Source organism: Callorhinus ursinus, unplaced genomic scaffold (genome assembly GCF_003265705.2).
Source record: "Callorhinus ursinus isolate GAN/ISIS: 27379988/994484 unplaced genomic scaffold, GSC_fseal_2.0 scaffold33, whole genome shotgun sequence".
Lineage (NCBI taxonomy): Eukaryota > Metazoa > Chordata > Mammalia > Carnivora > Otariidae > Callorhinus > Callorhinus ursinus.
This window is the reverse complement of record NW_027397095.1, coordinates 3,628,718-3,646,672: the sequence shown is the minus strand read 5'-3', so window position 1 is coordinate 3,646,672 and position 17,955 is coordinate 3,628,718. Positions and strand designations below refer to the sequence as shown.

At 47.7% G+C, this 17,955-nt stretch overlaps 1 protein-coding gene across 4 annotated transcripts in view; it reads left to right on the top strand.

The window, feature by feature from the left end:
• Positions 1-17,552, top strand: part of ARHGAP36 (Rho GTPase activating protein 36) — a 30,991-nt gene extending 13,439 nt beyond the window's left edge. For 3 of the 4 annotated variants that reach the window (XM_073879149.1, XM_073879148.1, XM_073879147.1), the window contains 11 exons: positions 9,381-9,539; positions 10,752-10,817; positions 11,339-11,574; positions 11,832-12,024; positions 12,238-12,293; positions 12,534-12,684; positions 13,125-13,273; positions 13,479-13,655; positions 13,892-13,989; positions 14,126-14,232; positions 16,302-17,552. In XM_073879149.1, coding sequence (XP_073735250.1) covers positions 9,381-9,539; positions 10,752-10,817; positions 11,339-11,574; positions 11,832-12,024; positions 12,238-12,293; positions 12,534-12,684; positions 13,125-13,273; positions 13,479-13,655; positions 13,892-13,989; positions 14,126-14,232; positions 16,302-16,459 — 1,550 coding nt within the window. In that variant the 3' untranslated portion in view covers positions 16,460-17,552. Of the gene's footprint in view, positions 1-6,460; positions 6,571-9,380; positions 9,540-10,751; positions 10,818-11,338; positions 11,575-11,831; positions 12,025-12,237; positions 12,294-12,533; positions 12,685-13,124; positions 13,274-13,478; positions 13,656-13,891; positions 13,990-14,125; positions 14,233-16,301 lie in introns of those variants that run through there. The other variant, XM_025852542.2, reaches the window with a different exon arrangement.
• The last annotated feature ends 403 nt before the right edge of the window (positions 17,553-17,955 follow it).

Below are 17,955 nucleotides of genomic sequence, written 5' to 3'. Positions count from 1 at the left end.
GAGATGTTCCCTGCCCTCCAGTGCCATACAAATAAGGGCAGAGGGAAAGCAATGAAAGGTAGCAAAAAGTGCGCTGAGCTTTGGTCCAGGAGTTCTGGGTCTTCCTCTTGACTCTGCCACTGATTATCTCTGTGCCCTTTGGTAAGTTTCTTAGCCATCTAAACCTCCACTTCTGCCTTTCCTTCGCCTGTAATGTGAGATTGTGTAGCATGGCCAGAGGAGGGGAAATTTGGAGCACTCAGAGGAAGGGACCCTTGGGTTGAATCTTGAAGGAGAGATCAGCTTTGACTAAAGGGAGCGAAGATTGTGGGGTACAGCGAGAAACAGTGGGAGTAGCCCAGGGAATTTAGCAAACAGGTATGCGTAAGGCACTCAGCTGGCTGCTGCGTGGAAAATTGCTATGAATCAGCCCCTGCCCCACCTCGGAAGGCTTTACAGGGAGTGGGGGAATCTGAGTGGCAGAGCTAAGTGCTCGCTGAGCCTGCAGCTCGTCCCAGGACAGGCCGTGGCCGAGCCGCACGACTGACCAGCGGGTCACGCAGCCACTTATTCCCTGGCCGGACCAGAAGAGTCGCCAAGAGGTAGTGCAGGGGCAGGGCTCCAGGGACCTGAGTGCAGCTCACTGAGGGGCTAGAGTGGGAGGTGAGGGTCCCGGAGGGAGGACCCGACGTGAGGGAGGGAGAGGAAGCCCACGAGTGCTGCTCAAGTTCCAGGGTTTCGCGTTCAATGTTCAAACCTCGAGCTCTCGAGCAAGATTTTAATTTTTCGCATTCTCCGCAGGGAGTGGGAGCTGAGAGGGGTCTTTGCGCGCCGCGGGGCTTTGTTTAACTTTGCAGCTTCCGCGCTCTCTGGAGCCACACCGGGGCGGGACGCGCGTGGCGCACCCCAGCCAGAAGGCCGCGCTCTGCTGCAGGGTGGCAGCCGGAGGCCCAGGACTAGCCTCCGAGGCAGAGGGCGCAAAGTCCGCGCCCGGCGGGTTCTTGTCCCTGTCCCCCTCCCCCTCCCTCCCTCCCTCAGCCGTCACCTAGCGGGGGGGGGGGTTAAGGGGGGGAGGGGAAGAGGGTCAAGGGCAGACAGTAGAGCTGCAGCGGCAGGAGGGAGAGACCGGGAGACCCGCTTAAACCCCTCCGCTCTCTGGCGCCCTTAGGCCTGCGGAGGGGCCAGGGGCGCCCTTTCTTCCCAGCTGTGGACAGTGGCAGTGTGGCCCCGTGTCCTGGAGTTGGGGAAGTCCTGTGGAAGTACCAAGGACTCCGTAGACTTGAGAGCTGTGTTTCTGCCGTGCTCTTAGACAGACAGGATGATAAATTACCCCAGTTGTGTTTCGGCTTGGAGATGCTCACCGACTTTCCCAAGGCCACTCAGCAGCTTGGGAACTAGGCAGGCCTCCTGATTCCTGGTCTAGGGTTTTTTTCACTGCATCATAGCCGAGACGGTGGTCTAATTTTGAAGAGGGGATAGATAGGTAGTTAGACAGACCTGATATTTTTAAAAATATGGTTATTTTAATGTAGTTTTAAAATACCATTCTTAGCATGACAACTACCGGGGAAAACATCTCCCACAGCCCCAATTCTCTATGACATCCACTTAGACAGGATTTTGAGAAAGAAAACTGGCAGCAAATTGGATGCTTGTTGGGGGAAGATACAATCAAAGGAGAAGAGAAGCAGGTGGGGGTGGGGAAACAAAGATGGGGAAGAGGTAGCTCTCAGCATAGATTCTGAGAACAACTTTATTCTAGAGGTTTCCTTTCTAGGGGTCTGTCCAGACAGTTTGGGGGAGTATCTCCATTGGTCTTTTCTGTCTTATGCCCACTCTGTAGAAGCCCCAGCTGTGGTCTGCAGGTACAAATGCTTGATGGCAGGGTCTTATTTCTCTCCTTCTCTCTGTTGTAGCGAATACATTCTGTGTGTGTGTGTGTGTGTGTGTGTGTGTGTGTCTAAAAATACATATGTGAAAGAGCTTGAGAGTGTGTGTGTGCATGGATGTCAATGAGAATGAATGCTTGTGTTTTGAAAGGGAGTGTGTCTTAAAGAGGGGGGCTTGGGGTGACAGGGGAGTCGAGAAGATGGGAAAAATAAATCAAAGGTTACTGAAAACCTACAGCTGAGTAAGGGTCTTCCTAGTGCTAGTGGACCTGAGGAAATAGTCAATTCTTAATATTCCTTAAAGGAAAAAAGGAGAGGAAATGTATTTAAATTAGTGCAGGGAAGAATGATATTAGACCCATGGGCCTTTCTTGACAGGCCTTAAGGCTCTTGACATTTATGTGACCTCCAACTAGGCTGTAAGATCCCAAGGGCAGAAACTGGGGCTTTCCACTTCAGATGGCTCCCCACTTTCCTCCCCCATCCCTAGCATAGATGGCTTGCACAGTGTGCTGTGGAAGACAAAGGTGGAGACTAAATCCCTTTTGTGGGCCAGTTCATTTTTGTCTACATTTCACAGCCTAGACTAACCCCTGTCCCCCCTCCACACACAGTTAGTTGTCTTGCATCTCTGATTACTGAAAGACACAGTGAAGAAAGAGTTGAACTCATCCCCTCTGAAAGTGTGCTTCCTGCTGACTGGGGCTGAGTACCCATTTTTGCCTTCAAAGGATGGGACAAAGGCACTCTCCAGGGGGGACACTGTCTGCCTCATTCCAGATAGTGGCACTTCTGCTCAGATTTCACTTTCAGATATTATGGGGGGCAATTCCTCACCTTGGTACAGCACTGTGTCCTTTGGAGGATTATTTCATTCTGCCCTGTCTTTTATTTAATCTTTACCACAGTCACACCTAATAGGTATCATGATTCTTATTTTGTAAGGTGATGGAACTTGAGGCTCAGAAGCATGAGATAATTTGCTACAGGTCACTTGGTTGGTGAGTGTGTGATCTTACATGTGGCGAGGCTGGGATTTGAACCCAAGTTCCAGTCCATATCTCAGGACTTTTCCAGGATGACACCCTGTCAGCTTGGGGGTAGGCCAGGGTGAGGGATGTGGTGGGAGGAACACACAGGGCTTTTGGTGCCTTTTTCTTCTATCTACTCCTCTCCTCTATCTTTCATAATAGTCTTTCTGAGCCAGTTCTTTCTCTCATCATCATCATCATCATCTTCTTCACTTATAGCCAACAATCAGTCGATCAATTGACCTATCTTATCTACCTCTATTCCCATTTCCCAAGAATAGTGTGTATAAATAAGACCTCAGACATCCAGCTGCCTTCTTAGGAAAGAATGCAGTCACAGTTCAGACTGTCCCAGTTCCGGGCAGCAGATGAACAACCAAGAAATACCATGATTTGGTGGGAAAGGCAAGGCCTGGCCTTAGGGTAGGTAGGGACAGCTGGTTCCCAGATCAGATTCCATGGCCTTTTTTGTGCAACTTCAGGTAAGTCACAACCTCTCCCGAGCCCTAGGTTGTTGTTATCTGTAAAATGGGGAAACATAATACCCCACCTCCCTCCTTCCCAGGGGTTGTTGTGAGAATAAAATAGCATGATTCATTTATCCATGAATCACGAATAGCTGTTTCTGTTATAATTACTAGACCTTTATGTTCTCTCAAAACCCTCAAAGTTTATAATCCTATGATTCACCTAAGGAACACTTATTGCACACCTACTGTGTGCTAAGGCCCAGAGATAATGGGCATATTAAAAGCTTTTGAGAAAATGAGAAGCACGAGACAAGACATTCAAAAGGTTACCTCTTGTTGATGGAACATCTTATTTTTTACTTTTTTGGCCACGACATACTAGAAGCAGCAACCAAAAGGGGAAAACAGATAAAGGGTGACACGACTTGTGATGCCAGCACTAGTGAGAATATCTATAGCTCCTTGTATTTGGTGTCACATCACCTTGTTTACACTATCCTTTGGGATGTCTGTAGCATAAACATTGCCTTTCACCATTCTGGGCTCCAGTAGTTTCTGTAGTTAATAACATTTCAAAAAGGGCATCCCACATTCTATAGAATGATGACTGTACTTATTTCACAGAGAGATTGTAATACATGGGTCTGCCTTCAGATGGGACTTCCCCTGGCTTATGGAATCAAACTTTGATTATGTGTCCATTCTTTTGATTTTGGTAGTTAACCATGCGTTATTTGGCAGCTATTAAGAGTAAAGGTGGATGGGGCAGTGGGAAGAGCCCTAGAACTGAGAAGAACTGGGTTCTGGTCTAGATTTTGCTGTCAAATTGCTGTGTGGCTTTGGGCAAACTCCTGTCCCTCTCTGAGCCTCAGTTTTCTGAACTGTGGAATGGAGGCTATGGACTAGGTGATGGCTAAGGTCCCTTCTCTCTCTGATCCATTCTGATATACTAAGCAGTTCCTGAAACATTCTTTTTTTTTTTTCTGAAGCCAGAAGCTGTCCCTCCTCCCCATCCTTTCTCAATATATTTTAACAATACTACCCCCAGTTTATGAGTTTTGGCTACGGCGTGATGGGCTGACTTCACGTATTGAAGAACTCTGTCCCCAAATTTAATTATCTTGGGGCACCATCACTGCATAGGATAAAATGAGCCATTTTGTTCATCATGACTGCAGCCTTTGCTGAAATGGAGGTTACAGGATAACAACTTAAAGGCTAACTCACTAATGCTCAGGGATGGATGAGGTATTGTGCCAGCAGACCGAACTGGTGCCCAGATGTTTTCATCTAGAAACCTGTATCTCTTTCCCATGTTGTGATATATTACTGGGGATGTCTTTATCCATTGTCACTGCCTGTAGACATTTGAATAACCTGGACGCAATGCCTGTCTCATCCACTATCGATTCCTCAAACTCGGAGGAGCAATCAGAGGCTTAGAGCAAAATTCTGATGGTGCCATAAAGTGCCAAGTTTATAAGGATTCAAATGATGGCATCAGTGCAGTCCCCACTTTTATTCTCATAGCTGTTTACTAGTGAGCACTGCTCAATTCCAAACTATTTGATGGGGGCAATGGAGTAAATTAGTCCTCCAAAATGTGAGGGCTGTGGATTTATGCCTCGCTGAAAGCATTTCTGTCCTAACAATGTCAAAGCGGGTGACCTTTCTGACGTTAATTTGTTTCTCCATCTGTGCCATGTGTTTCGGGAGGACGTGAGGAACAAGCTTGATGCCACTTATGTGTGTTTCCCTTTTTGATATTGCCAGAGACTTGCTCTGGGTGTCCCTCTGCTCTTTGTTCAAACTCTCTCTTTTGGCATCTGCTAATATCCTAGCCCTTTGACTGATCTAAATACAATTACGCTTTCTTTCACCAGTGACAATGTAAAATTGGATATTTGAAAGAAAAATAAATTTTGAGACATATAAGCATTTTACTAACCTGAATAATAGCATTTGAAAAGTGGACCTATACGGTTAGTTTTCCTAAGTTTTGTAAGATGGTGTTTTTTTTAAGACTTGCCCCCGATGCCATTGGAGATTGAAGAAGAAAGATCTATTTCCAACAGTCTCCCAAGATCTCTTTACCTGTTTTAATTTAATTCAAATTTAGTAAAAGAGCTTGAACAGAGTAAGATGTTGTATGCATTGATGCAAATTCTAATTTTATGTAATTACTTTTGAAACCTGATATTTTCTGGTAAACTCAGGCCCTTTGCAAAGAAACTTCAAGATTAACGTGTTTATTAAAAACCAATGCTAAATAGCACACATACTTTATTCATTTAATTCTCACACAACTGCTGAAACGGGCATTGTATCATTTCCCCATTTTATAGAGGAAGTCACTGAGGCTCAGAGAATTCAACTGATTTTCTTAAGGTCACACAGCTAAGAGATTGTAAAGCTCTGCTTTGCACTTAGTTCTACTTAGCTCTAACTCCAGGGGCCACCACAGGTATTTGTCTAAGGATATTGTTTTCATGAATGTCTTGAATTCAAGACTGAAAACTGAGAGGCCCCGCTTTCCGCTTCCTTCTCCTGTATTTTTTGATGTCATGGTCACTTCAGGCCAACCCCATAGCATGCTGAAGGGGGAAGGGGAAGACACTTTGGCGCCAGAGAGATCTCTTGGCACCTTGTTCCCTGTGAGGAGCTTGGAAAACCAGGCCTAAGGACAAGTATTCAGCTCTCAAGAACCTGCTACTGTGCCTCTCTCTCTTGGTGGTGTTGAAGCCTGCTTACTTGTCCCCACTCCCCACCATTTCCATCTGCTTCCTGTCTGGGCACACTGGCCTCCCTAACTCTGCTTCTGTCTTGTATTCTCCTGGTGCCTTGAGAGACTTGAAGGCAAGCAAGACAGTGTCAATTTTACTGGCACAACTGCAGCATATGATTGCTCTTAAGTTTAGCCCTCTATCTTTGAGCAGGAGGCAATGACAAACGGTTTATTCTAAGGCCTTTGATTTCCTTCGTAATTGTAAGCATCGAGGCTGACTCATCTCTCAAAGGCTTTTCTCTCTCTCTCTCTCTTTTGGCTGGTGTTGTTTTGAGGTTTTCTTGTTTGTTCTTACCTTATTTTGGGGGGAGAGAGGGATCGATTTTCATCTTGATTTTTGGGTTAAAGAACCAGCCTACTCTTTGGATGACCAGATCTGGGAAGCCTTGGAAGAAGTAGCTGCAGCTGCAAAGCAGGTACAAAAATGTCTGAATCGGGGCAAGGGGGAAAGGGGGAAAGGGGGGGGCGAAGGGGGGAAAGGGGAAAAAAGGAGAGAAAGGGAGGAAAGAGGGAATAATATCAGAAAAATTCAGCCAGAGCTAGGCTGTATATGTCAGGATGAGACCTTGGGCTAATAGGTTTTGGACCTGCTATTGTGAATGGGGGCTTGCTAGAGACTTACTCTGGGACTGAGGTGGGTGCTGTGCATGTATCTTTGGTTAAAATGATCATTTTTGTGGATGCAGTTTGGTGGTTGGGCTTGGGCATTCACCTTGGGTCCAGGGGATGGTGCTTTGCAGTTGAAATAGCTTTAAAAAAATCCATGCTAAGGATTTTCCTCCTAGCTCAGTTCCGAAGCCATAGAAAGACTCCTCGTCTTTTCTCATACTGCACTTCAGTTATCTGGCAGGAATTTATTATTGACATGCATGACTTTTGGCCATTAAGGAAAGTGGGCAAAAGTGAATTTTGGAAACAGAAGAGGGGTGGGATTTTTGTGGGTCTGTGCGTTTGTTTGTGTGTTTCCTTTGGACAGAGCTCATTTATTAGATTATTAAATGATAAACTCCTACCTACTTTTCCTCTGTTAAAGCCACATTACCTGATCTTTGGAATTTAAGCCCCCCCAACTCGATTATAATATATAGAATATTACCATAAAACTCCAATGGCAAACGGGGGCTCAGAAAAAAAAATGGCATATGACCACTTCCCTTCTTGTCAAAAGGTTTAGTTCCCCCAAATTATCTTCTCTGTCAAGAACCAGCATCCACTCACTCACCCAAACCATAACCTTTGGAGCTGTCCTAAATTTTTCCTTTTTATTCCAATTCCCCTAAGTTCCATCAATTCTACCCATAAAATCCATCCCCTGCCCTAGCTCCAGTGACTGTGGCTTGTATCAACATCTCTTTGCCTCTTGGCTGATCTACCTACTTCAGACTCTCTCCCCAAACCAGGCTTTTCACTGCTCCCTGTGCTTTTTCCAACCGCAGCTCTGACTGTCACTTCCCACTGAAAACCCTGCAGTAGTTCCCTACTGCCTTCAGGAGAAGGGTCCAGCTCCATAACATGGCTTTCAGGGCCATTCCTGAGCTCATCCCTGCCTATGCAGATTTGTCTCCTTCCATTCCCTTTAGACAGCTTTAAGAATATAACAACCTCTCTCCCATCTCTCTGCCTTTGCACAAGCTGCTCTCTTTCTGGACTCCCCCCCGCCCCACCGCTGTCTCCAGGCAGACTTAGATGTTTCCTCCTTTCTGCTCTCACAGTACTTTGATTATATCTTGGCCATTGACTTATCACAAGATTTCGTAAATTGTTGCCACCCTGTATGTCTCCTTCACTGCACTGTTAGATCCTTTATGAAAAGAGTAGTATTATCTTGCTCATATTTGCATCTTTAGTGCCCGGCACAAAGTGGGTAGTTCATATAGATTTTTAAAAAATGAACGAATGAAAGAATAAATGAGTAACAGAGGCCAGGATGTGCGGGAAAGAATGCTGTATGGGGTCCAGGGAGATCCCCACTGAGGGATCCTATGTAGCCCAGGAGCAGTTTGAGATGGTGGGTACCACGGAGAAGGGACATATAAAACAGGTTTGCCAATACACTAAGACAAACTTCACTCTGATCATCCAATCCTGTAGTAGGGAGTCTCATTAGAAATGGCCTCGAAATGATGTTTGTTTGTTTTGGTACAAACTGATGTTTTGTTCATGAAAAAAGAATCATATAATCAAGTTGCACGATTTTTGGTAAATAGAGAAAGGCAAAAGGCAAACAAAATCCTACCACTTAATACAGATACTGTTCATATGGGGGTGCATTTTTTCAGTCTTTTACTTTTATGCATGTTTTTCTTCACATGGTTATAATCATAATTAATACAATTCTATATTTTCTATTTGCTGTTTAAAAGCTCTTTGTAAACATCACTTTAATGATTACATAATTTTCCAGACTGTGGTCATTCCATAATTTATATAACTAGCCTTGTTGCTGGGCTACCTTTTTCCCCTTACATGTTTTCCTGTTATGGCTCATGTACATATGGTTTTTCCTGTCCAAAGGAAAATTTCATTAGGATAGATTCCTAGAAGGGAATTACTGGGTCAAAGGGCCTGGGGATGATATTTGGCTCCATACTTAGGTGTTGAGTTTGCTTTCTGGAAGAGTTGTACAAATTTTCAGTGCTCCTAACCTAGATGGATGTGTCCAAATTTCATCCAACCTGGACAGCATAGAGTAGTATCATTAAAAAATAAAAATGAACTCCATCACTGTTCTAATTAATTGATGGACAATATTACCTTATTCTTGTCTCAGTGTACATTTTAAAATTGTGAATAAGGTTGGTTGATTTTCTTTTTAATCTTTTTTTCCTTCTTTTTTTTTCCCTTTTCTTTCTTTTTTGTTTTGTTTTCTGTCTTTTTTTTTTTTTTTTTTTTTTTTTCCTAATTGGGTTTTCTCTTTTCGATTGTCGGTTCAGGGCTGATTTTTTTTTAAGTTGTTTTTTTTTTTTTAATTTCTTTTTAAATAAGCAACCAGAGGCAGCTCTCCTTGAGGGTGAAGCCGCCTCCCAGTTTTCCCTCCCCCTTTGCCACCCTCCCCCCCCCCCCCCCAAAGCTCCTTCCACCAGGTCCAGTGACAATTGGATGATGCAGCCTTGATAATCATCCGATTCCAGAATGGGTGGCTGCATTCCTTTTCTGAAGGCAGCAAGGACACTGTGCCCCAGAATCATGCCCCCTTTGCTGTTTTTGTCCGCCTTCATTTTTTTAGTGAACGTCCTGGGAGGAGCCCCAGGACACAATCCGGACCGCAGGATGAAGATGATATCAATACACAGCCTGTCGGAGCTGGAGCGTCTGAAGCTGCAAGAGACTGCTTACCACGAACTCGTGGCCAGACATTTCCTCTCTGAATTCAAACCTGACAGAGGTGAGCCGCCCGGAGCGTGGCGTCCCCGTCTTCCGGCGAGCGGACCCCCGGGCGGGAAGGGCCGAATCTGGGGTCCAGGAGGGTGGGAGGGGCTCCCGCTCCGGTCCCCGGGCGTCCCGACAACTGAGGAAGCGGGAGTTGAAGGCTGTTTGAATTGTGGGAGAGGTCAAGATTAGTTGAGTTGGGTCGAAGACTGGGGGGCTTGAGGGGCGGTTAGACAGGCGGGCGGATGGCAGGGACAGACAGGTGGACAGAGAGCAGGTGAAGAGACTGACGCACCAGGTGCGGTGCGCGAACGAGTCAGAGCGAGGCGGAGGCTCAGAGGGACACTCTGAGGAGGGATTGGAACGCACAGAGACGGCGCGCTCGAGAGACGGCGAGTCCAGGGAGATAGCGAGACGGTGGGAGAGACACGCGCCAATCCGGGCTCCGAGCGGGAGGGCTGTGCGGGCGCGGGAGCGTCGGCTGGAGGTGCGCTGCGAGAGCTGCCCACCTCAGCCCGCTGCGGGTGAGCGAGCGGGACAAAGCCCTGGATGGGGTCCGAGCGTGTGGGGAGGGCCGAGGGTGCTAGCGGACTCGGAGGCCCAGGGGAGGCGGGAGGGGGCGCGCGGGCCGAGGGGCGCCTCTGCGGCAGTGAAAAGTGCGGGGGGCGGCGGGCTCGCCAGGCGAGTGCAGCGGCAGCGGCAACTGCAGCGGCCTGAGGGTTTCATGCGAGGGTCGAGGAGACCCCGCTGCGGGGGTCTGAGCGTCGGGACGGCGCAAATCGCCGCTTTGCGGCTGCGGCGAGGGGAGCCGACGGCAGCCGGGCCGCGAACGCGCCCGCAGGAACTTGGAGACCCCTACTTGCCGCCGCGCCGCAGGCGGAGCCCCTCCCCTAGCCTGTTGCACTGTTCCGGCGCCACAGAGCCCTCAACTGAGGCTTGAAGCCTTGTGTGGAGCTACTGCCGTGCGTGACACGGTGTGCGGTGCGCACGCGGCGCCTCCAATCGTCTGATCTGGTTAAATTCTTTGAGACTCAGGTGTGGTGGATAGGCTTGGGTCCCGTTGTCAAACGGGGAAACTGAGGCTGGGAGAAAGCACAACACTTTCAGGGTGCTGGACCCAGCTGTTTGCCACCCCCCTCCCTGCGGATCAATGCATTGCAATGTTTTCGACATTTATTAAATCCTTTTTGTGTGAGCGTGCGTGTCTTTTCTTTTTCTTTTCCCATAGCTCTACCTATTGACCGTCCAAACACCTTTGAGAAGTGGTTTCTGATTCTGAGAGGACAGCAGAGGGGTGAGGGGCTCTCTTATTTTCTTAGGAACTAAATGGGATGCTGCCCACCCCCCAACCTCCCATACTGTGTCCCTGGCTACTGGAGACTGGGCGGGGCCCACTGCTTCTGGGGGCACTACTCCCCCACCCAGCCCTGTGGGGGATGATTTCAGGAAATGGCGCACTAGCTGCAGGCACGGGTCGGTCCTAGCTGATCTGCCTAAGCCTTCCCGGTACACGCACCCCAGAGGGATCGCCCAGAAGAAATTGCCCTCGTTGCTTCGAGGCTGTCGCCCCCCTGTCAGGACTTAAGGCAGGGACCTTTAGCTCCGTCGGGGTAGTTTGAGTGGAGCTGAGTCCTTCCGCCAAACCACTGCAGGGTCTTTTTGGCTCACTCCTCAGGGAGGGAGGCTGCGGGTCTGGAGGGGTGGGGTTGGCTGCGGACGGTTGCTGAGAGGAATGCCACAGCCCCTGCAGTTCCTCCTGATTTAAGCGCTGCGGAGCGTTGACGTTTCTCATTCTTTCTCTCCCTGGCTCCCCAGTCGTATCACTCAAGACTTTTGGCATTCGTCTGGAAGAGGTGCTGGTGAACGAGCTTACCCGCCGCAAGCATCTTGAACTAACAGCCGCGATGCAGATTGAAGAATCCACCGGTCAGGCTGCGGGCCGTCGTCGGGGAAACGTGGTGCAAAGGATGTTTGGGCGTATCAGGCGCTTTTTCAGTCGCAGGCGGGATGAGCCCTCCTTGCCCCGGGAGTTTACTCGCCGTGGGCGTCGAGTGAGTTAAACAACCCTCCAGGTTTCAGGCAGTGGCCCTAACTGAGACATCCAGGGATGCGGGGGAGGGGGGGAGGGTCAAGACCCGTGTCCTCAGAGGAAGGGGGAGGTGAACAGAACACGTTGGAGGCCTGTAATTGGCTTGCCACGAAGAGACTGTCTCCTGTTAACGAATGTGACGCAATCCTCAGGAAGGTCTGAAGAGACCTTCCTGCGCCCCCTGCCCCCATTTTTAAGATAGTCTGGGTTTCTCCACAGGGTGCAGTATCTGTGGACAGCCTGGCCGAACTGGAGGACGGGGCCCTGCTGCTGCAGACCCTGCAACTTTCCAAGATTTCCTTTCCAATTGGCCAGCGACTTCTGGGATCCAAAAGGAAAATGAGCCTCAATCCGATTGCTAAACAAATCCCCCAGGTTGTTGAGGCTTGCTGCAGCTTCATTGAAAAACATGGTAAGGGGACCTGAAAATGATGGTTAAATCAAAGTAGGAGGCAATTAAAGGGAAAGAATGGTGTTCTAGAAATGGGGAGAGAAAAGAGGTCACGGGTTTGAGGATGGGAACATTCCCCTGCCACCAGCTGGGGTTGGAATTCAGCTGGGGAGGGGGAAATGCGGTGGGGAAGGGGACCAGAGACGCTTAGCATCCCTTGGTCTTTTCTTTCAGGCTTAAGCACTGTGGGGATTTTCACCCTGGAATACTCGGAGGAGAGAGTGCGTGAGGTAAATTGGTTATGTTTATACTTATGTTCCTTGAGTGAGGAAAAGCAGGTGTGTGTGTGTGGGGGGGTCTTCCCCACAGTCCTGAGGGGAGTTTCATGCCTGGTGTGTGTGGGGGGAATCAAGGTCTTTGTAACCCCTCAGGCACACCATATTGCCAGCTACTTCCACTGAAGCATAAGACAGGAGGTGGCCTGTGGTGGGCAGGGCAGAGGGTCCATGTATTCTCCTCCTTTTTCCTAGCTCCGTGAAGAATTTGATCAAGGTCTGGATGTCGTGCTGGATGACACTCAGAACGTGCATGATGTGGCTGCACTCCTCAAGGAGTTTTTCCGTGACATGAAGGACTCTCTGCTGCCAGATGATCTGTATATGTCCTTCCTTCTGACAGCAAGTGAGTCTTCTGCTCTCTCTTCTCAGGCAAAGAAAGGAAGTAATATGGGGGTGTGGGGGTCTCGGGACAGAGCTCTGGCTGCAGGACCCCAAGGAACTAAAACAGAATAAACACCAGAATCCAGAATGCTTTCCTTGCATCTTTTCATATTCCATTATAAGTCTATTGTTTGGAAATTTCTCTAGAGCTTCTTGAAGCTGTGTGTGCCCTCTCAGGGCAAAGAAGAACCTAGGTTCTATAGAAGGGGTCTGATTTTGATGGGAGCACTTTCTTGCTTTTAGGGTTCCTGAGCTCAAATGCTTTGGGAATGAGCAAAGACAAAATGCCTGGGTACTTTCTCCATAGCCTTCCTCAGTTTTCAAGCATCATCACCTCTCTCTTGGTATCAGGCTGCTGCCAAGGCTAGCCCCCTGAGCCAGCCCCTGTTTTCCTTCTTCTAGCTCTGAAGCCGCAGGATCAGCTTTCTGCCCTGCAACTGCTGGTTTACCTGATGCCACCCTGCCATAGTGACACCCTGGAGCGTCTGCTGAAGGCCCTGCATAAAATCACTGAGAACTGCGAGGACTCCATTGGCATTGATGGACAATTGGTAAAACAAACAAACAAACAAAACAAAACAAAACAAAACTCTGGAAAAGGGTAATAAGAGTAGTAGGGGACATGTGTGGGAGTATATGAGAGAGAGACAGAGACACACAGTAGGAGAGGGAAACAAGAACAAAAAGAGACACATTTATTTGTGTCATTTCCATCACCACCTCAGAGTCGATCACTTTCTGCTTTCCTTTTCATAGGTTTCAGGCAACCGTATGACTTCCACCAATTTGGCTCTGGTGTTTGGATCTGCTCTCCTGAAGAAGGGGAGATTTGCCAAGAGGGAGTCCAGGAAGACAAGACTGGGGATTGACCACTATGTTGCTTCTGTCAATGTGGTCCGTGCCATGATTGATAACTGGGATATCCTCTTCCAGGTAAATGGAACCTCTGGACAAACTTACTTCACAGCTTTCTCTCTCCTATTAACAAGGCAAGGGAGAGACGTACATGCATCCCTGAGGGTAGCCAAAGCAGGCAGCCACCAAATCTCCCAGAAATTCCTCCTGCATTAGCTGGTCATGGTGCCTTCAGTTCTGGGTACCTGATAGAGATGAGTCTAAATTTAAAAATGTCATGCAATAAAGGCTAACATTGCTCATTTTACCCTCAGGTGCCTCCCCATATTCAGAAGCAGGTTGCTAAGCGTGTGTGGAAATCCAGTCCTGAAGCCCTGGATTTTATCAGACGCAGGAATTTGAGGAAGATCCAGTGAGTGTTTTCTTGGTTTATTTAAGCTTAGCCCGAAGCAGCATTGCCTGTGGGGGCTTCTAATCCCAGACCACCATCATGTTAGACAACCTAAGTATAAAAACTGACTTGCTTTTTCAAATTCATTCCAATCCAGGAGTGCACGCATAAAGATGGAAGAGGATGCTTTACTTTCTGATCCAGTGGAAAATTCTGCTGAAGCCCGGGCTGCTGTCCTTGCTCAGAGCAAGCCCTTTGATGAAGGTCAGTTCCCTGCTGGAGATCAGGCCCTTGGTGAAGGTCAGGCCCTTGGTGAAGGTCAGTCCCTTGGTGAAGGTCAGGCCCTTCCTGAAGGCCAGGTCCTTGCTGAAGATGAGCCCCTTGAGGAAGATGAATCCTCTAAGGAAGATGTGTCAGTCCATGAAGAGCCAGTATTTGAGTATCTCAATCAAGGAGTAGTCCTTGGGGAAGTTCAAGGTGTCGAGATCCCAAATGACCTTGAGATTCAAAGCCCACATCTCAAAGGCATCCCAGAGCTTGATGAAGATGATGATGACGATGATGATGACGACAATGATGATGATGACAATGATGACGATGATGATGATACCCTGAATTTTGATGATTTTCCTCCCCTTGAAGATATTCTAGACCCTGATGATGAAGTTCCTGAACTCACTGAAATCCCAGACTTTGAAGAAATACCATATTTTGATATGGTCCCAGACCCTGAAGGAACCCCAGATGTGCAAGAAATCCCAAATCTTGGAGAAAACCCAAACCCCGACCTTGAAGAAGGACCAGATTTTGAAGACAACCAAAATCTTGACCTCGCAGAAATTCCCTATCTCCATGTAATCCCTAACAATGAAGAAGCCCCAGACACTGAAGAAATCCCAGACCATGCAGATGCTTCAGGTAATGATGAAAACCCAGATTCTGAAGAAGGTCCCAGTCTTGAAGAGGTCCCAGCTCTTGGTGAAATCCCAAATGATGAATCCTCAAATGCTGAAGAAAGTCCAGGCCACGAAGAAACCCCAGAGATCAATGGGATTTCAGATTCTGATGAAGACCTTGATTTTGAAGAAGTCCCAGCTCTTCATGTGGTGCCAAGCCCTGAAGAAGCCCCTGGGAGTCATGAAATCCTAAATCATGAAGAATCCCCAAAGGTTAATGGACTCTCAGACTCTGAAGAAGATCCCCACCTTGAAGAGGTGCCAACTCTTGATGGAGTTCCAAATGATGAAGAAACCTCAGATACTGAAGAAATTCCAGATCAGGAAGAAACTCCAGAAGTGAATGGAATTGCAGGCTCTAAAGAAGACTCCAACCCTGAAGAGGTCCCAGCTCTCCATGTGGTAACAAGCCCTGAAGATGTGTCCGATTTTGATGAAATGCAAGACGAGGAAGAATCCTCAGATGTGAGTGGAGTCCCAAACAGTGAAGGAGCCTCAGATGCTGAAGAAATCCCAGGACACGAAGAAGCTTCTGATGTCAGTGGAATCCAAGACTCTAAAGAAAACCTCAATCTTGAAAAAGACTCAGTTCTTAATGTGGTTCCAGAGCCTGAGGATGCTCAAGTTCACAAGGAAATTCCCAGTTCTCAGAAAGACCAAGCCAACACTTTTGAAGAGGACGAAGGTAGCAATTTGGCTCCAGAGCCTGAAGAAACCTCCATTCTCAGCATAATTCCAGACCCTCAGCCAGACCTGGCTGCCAGTCTTGAAGAAATCATCAATGTGGAAGCTGTCCCAATACCTAACGATCTTGACTCCAGAGAAGTTTGGAGTCCAAAGGCAATCCATAAAGAAGATGGATATGTTATGTTTCCTGTAGATACAACACTCCTTAAAAACAAGTCTCGGCCTGGCCAAGTAATGAACCACAAGTCCTCCCCAGAGTCATTGATGACCAACACCTGCTTTCTTCCCTCCATGAAGTGTTGTAAACTTCCGGCTCCAGCTTTGTTACTCATTTGCCTCGTGAAATTAGGCTGCTTGTAGGGTGGTGGTGGTTGTTAGGAGGCTGCCCTCTTCCCCGCCTTCCTGGTGGTATTGTCCATTTGCTCTGAGCACGGGGTATCTGTCTCACTCTTTCTGTTCTCTAACTCAGTCCTACCCCCAAAACCTTCCACAGTGGGCCTAGATTTAGAGATCTATGTTCTACTGTTAGGCTGCGGTTTTCTTAACATGTCAAATGGGGATACTCATTCTTATTCTAACTTCTTACCTCGTATTGTATTTGAAGGGCAAAATTAGGTCCTAGTCCCTTGGGTGCTGTGCAAAGTATGAAGTCTAGAAACATAAGGAATTAACATTGTTACTATTTTCCAGGTTCCTCTGAGGAGCCAGCTGTGCCTCCCGGCACTGCCCGTTCCCATGACGATGAGGAAGGAGCGGGTAACCCCCCCATTCCAGAGCAAGACCGCCCATTGCTCCGTGTGCCCCGGGAGAAGGAGGCCAAAACTGGCATCGGCTACTTCTTTCCTTAGATGTTTTTTCCTTCTATAAGGTGCCGGACGGGGGAAAAGGGTGGGGGTAGACCTGGGATGTCACAGGAAACATTGAGGAGAATGTTGAAGGTAAAGATCTGAGGGTAAGAAGGACTTCCACCTGATGCTCGGGTCAGGCTGAGAATTCCAAACTCACTGCCAGCCCCTTCACTGGGGATGTTTGGTCCCTTTAGCTAGTAAAAGCAGAGATGTTTCTGTGTCATGCCCAGGCTCCCTGGTGCTACCTTGCCTTTCTCTTTTACCCCTGATCTTGGCTTTCCCACACTGCAGCCCTTCCTTAAATTGATGTGACATTTGTGGTAAATAACTTGTCCCAGAGAAGCTCACAAATCTCGAGGTGCTTTCCCTCCCCCCAAAAGGGAATTGCATGTTTTTCCTGACTTTCCTTCCCTCCTCCCGAGAGCTCAATTGGAAAGGCCCTCAAGAGGCATGTTAGGACGTTAGGTCAGCCTACTGACAGCTGACAAATAATTAATGCTAAACCATGTCACACCAACTCATAGCCGTGTCCCCGCAGCAACTCCACCACCTCAGGATTCCCCCCCAAAATTATTTAGACCAATGGCTCACCCAACAGCCACTCTCAAAATTCTGTGCAGTTTGGCTCAGGTCACGCTAACAGGGAAACCTCAAATGTAAGCCTAACTAGCCTTCTGGGATCAAAAGTTAGAGGAAAAATTTGATTTTATTACCTAGATCTGTTTTACAGACAGCTGGAGTTCACATCCTGTTGTCAGCAAAACAGCTAGTTAGGTAGAAACACACAGTTCCAAGTAGCTAAAGTCACCTGATTACAAATGTTCTTAACTATCGTCTCTGTAGTTCCTCTATGCAGGACGGTACAAATTTGCGGGACATGCTCTGGTAACACACAGATATGGGTTATGTATGACATCCAAAATTATAGCTGATATTGATGGGTAACAACTGCTAAGGTCCATAGAATGAAGAATGTATTGTATTGAGGGATAGAAATTGATCACACAATGGATAACAACCGCAGAGCTCGAAGATTTGTGATTGTTAAAACTTCTCTGGCATTTAATCATTAATAAACATCTGTATTGTGACAGCAGCATATTCATGGCTTACTCTGTGTGTGTGTGTGTGTGTGTGTGTATGTGTTTAATTTGAAAATTGTGTTGGTGAGTTGGGAAGCTCTGATTGGAGCTGAAGGGGAAAGAGAGGTAGGGAAGAGGAATAAAGGAGAGAGGGTCACATGGAATAATGGGAGGGAGAGGAATGGAATAAAGCAGAGGGGGAGATGTGGAATAAAGGGGAGGGGTGATGGGAATAACTGGGTGAGATGACATGGAATAAAGGGGAGGGGGTAATGAATAAAGGGGAAGGATGATGTGGAATAAAGGAGTGGAGGTGATAGGGACAAAAGGGGAGGGGTGATGATGGGGAATAAAGAGGAGGTGATGGGGTATGAAGGAGAAGGGTGATGTGGGATAAAAGGATGGAGGTGATGG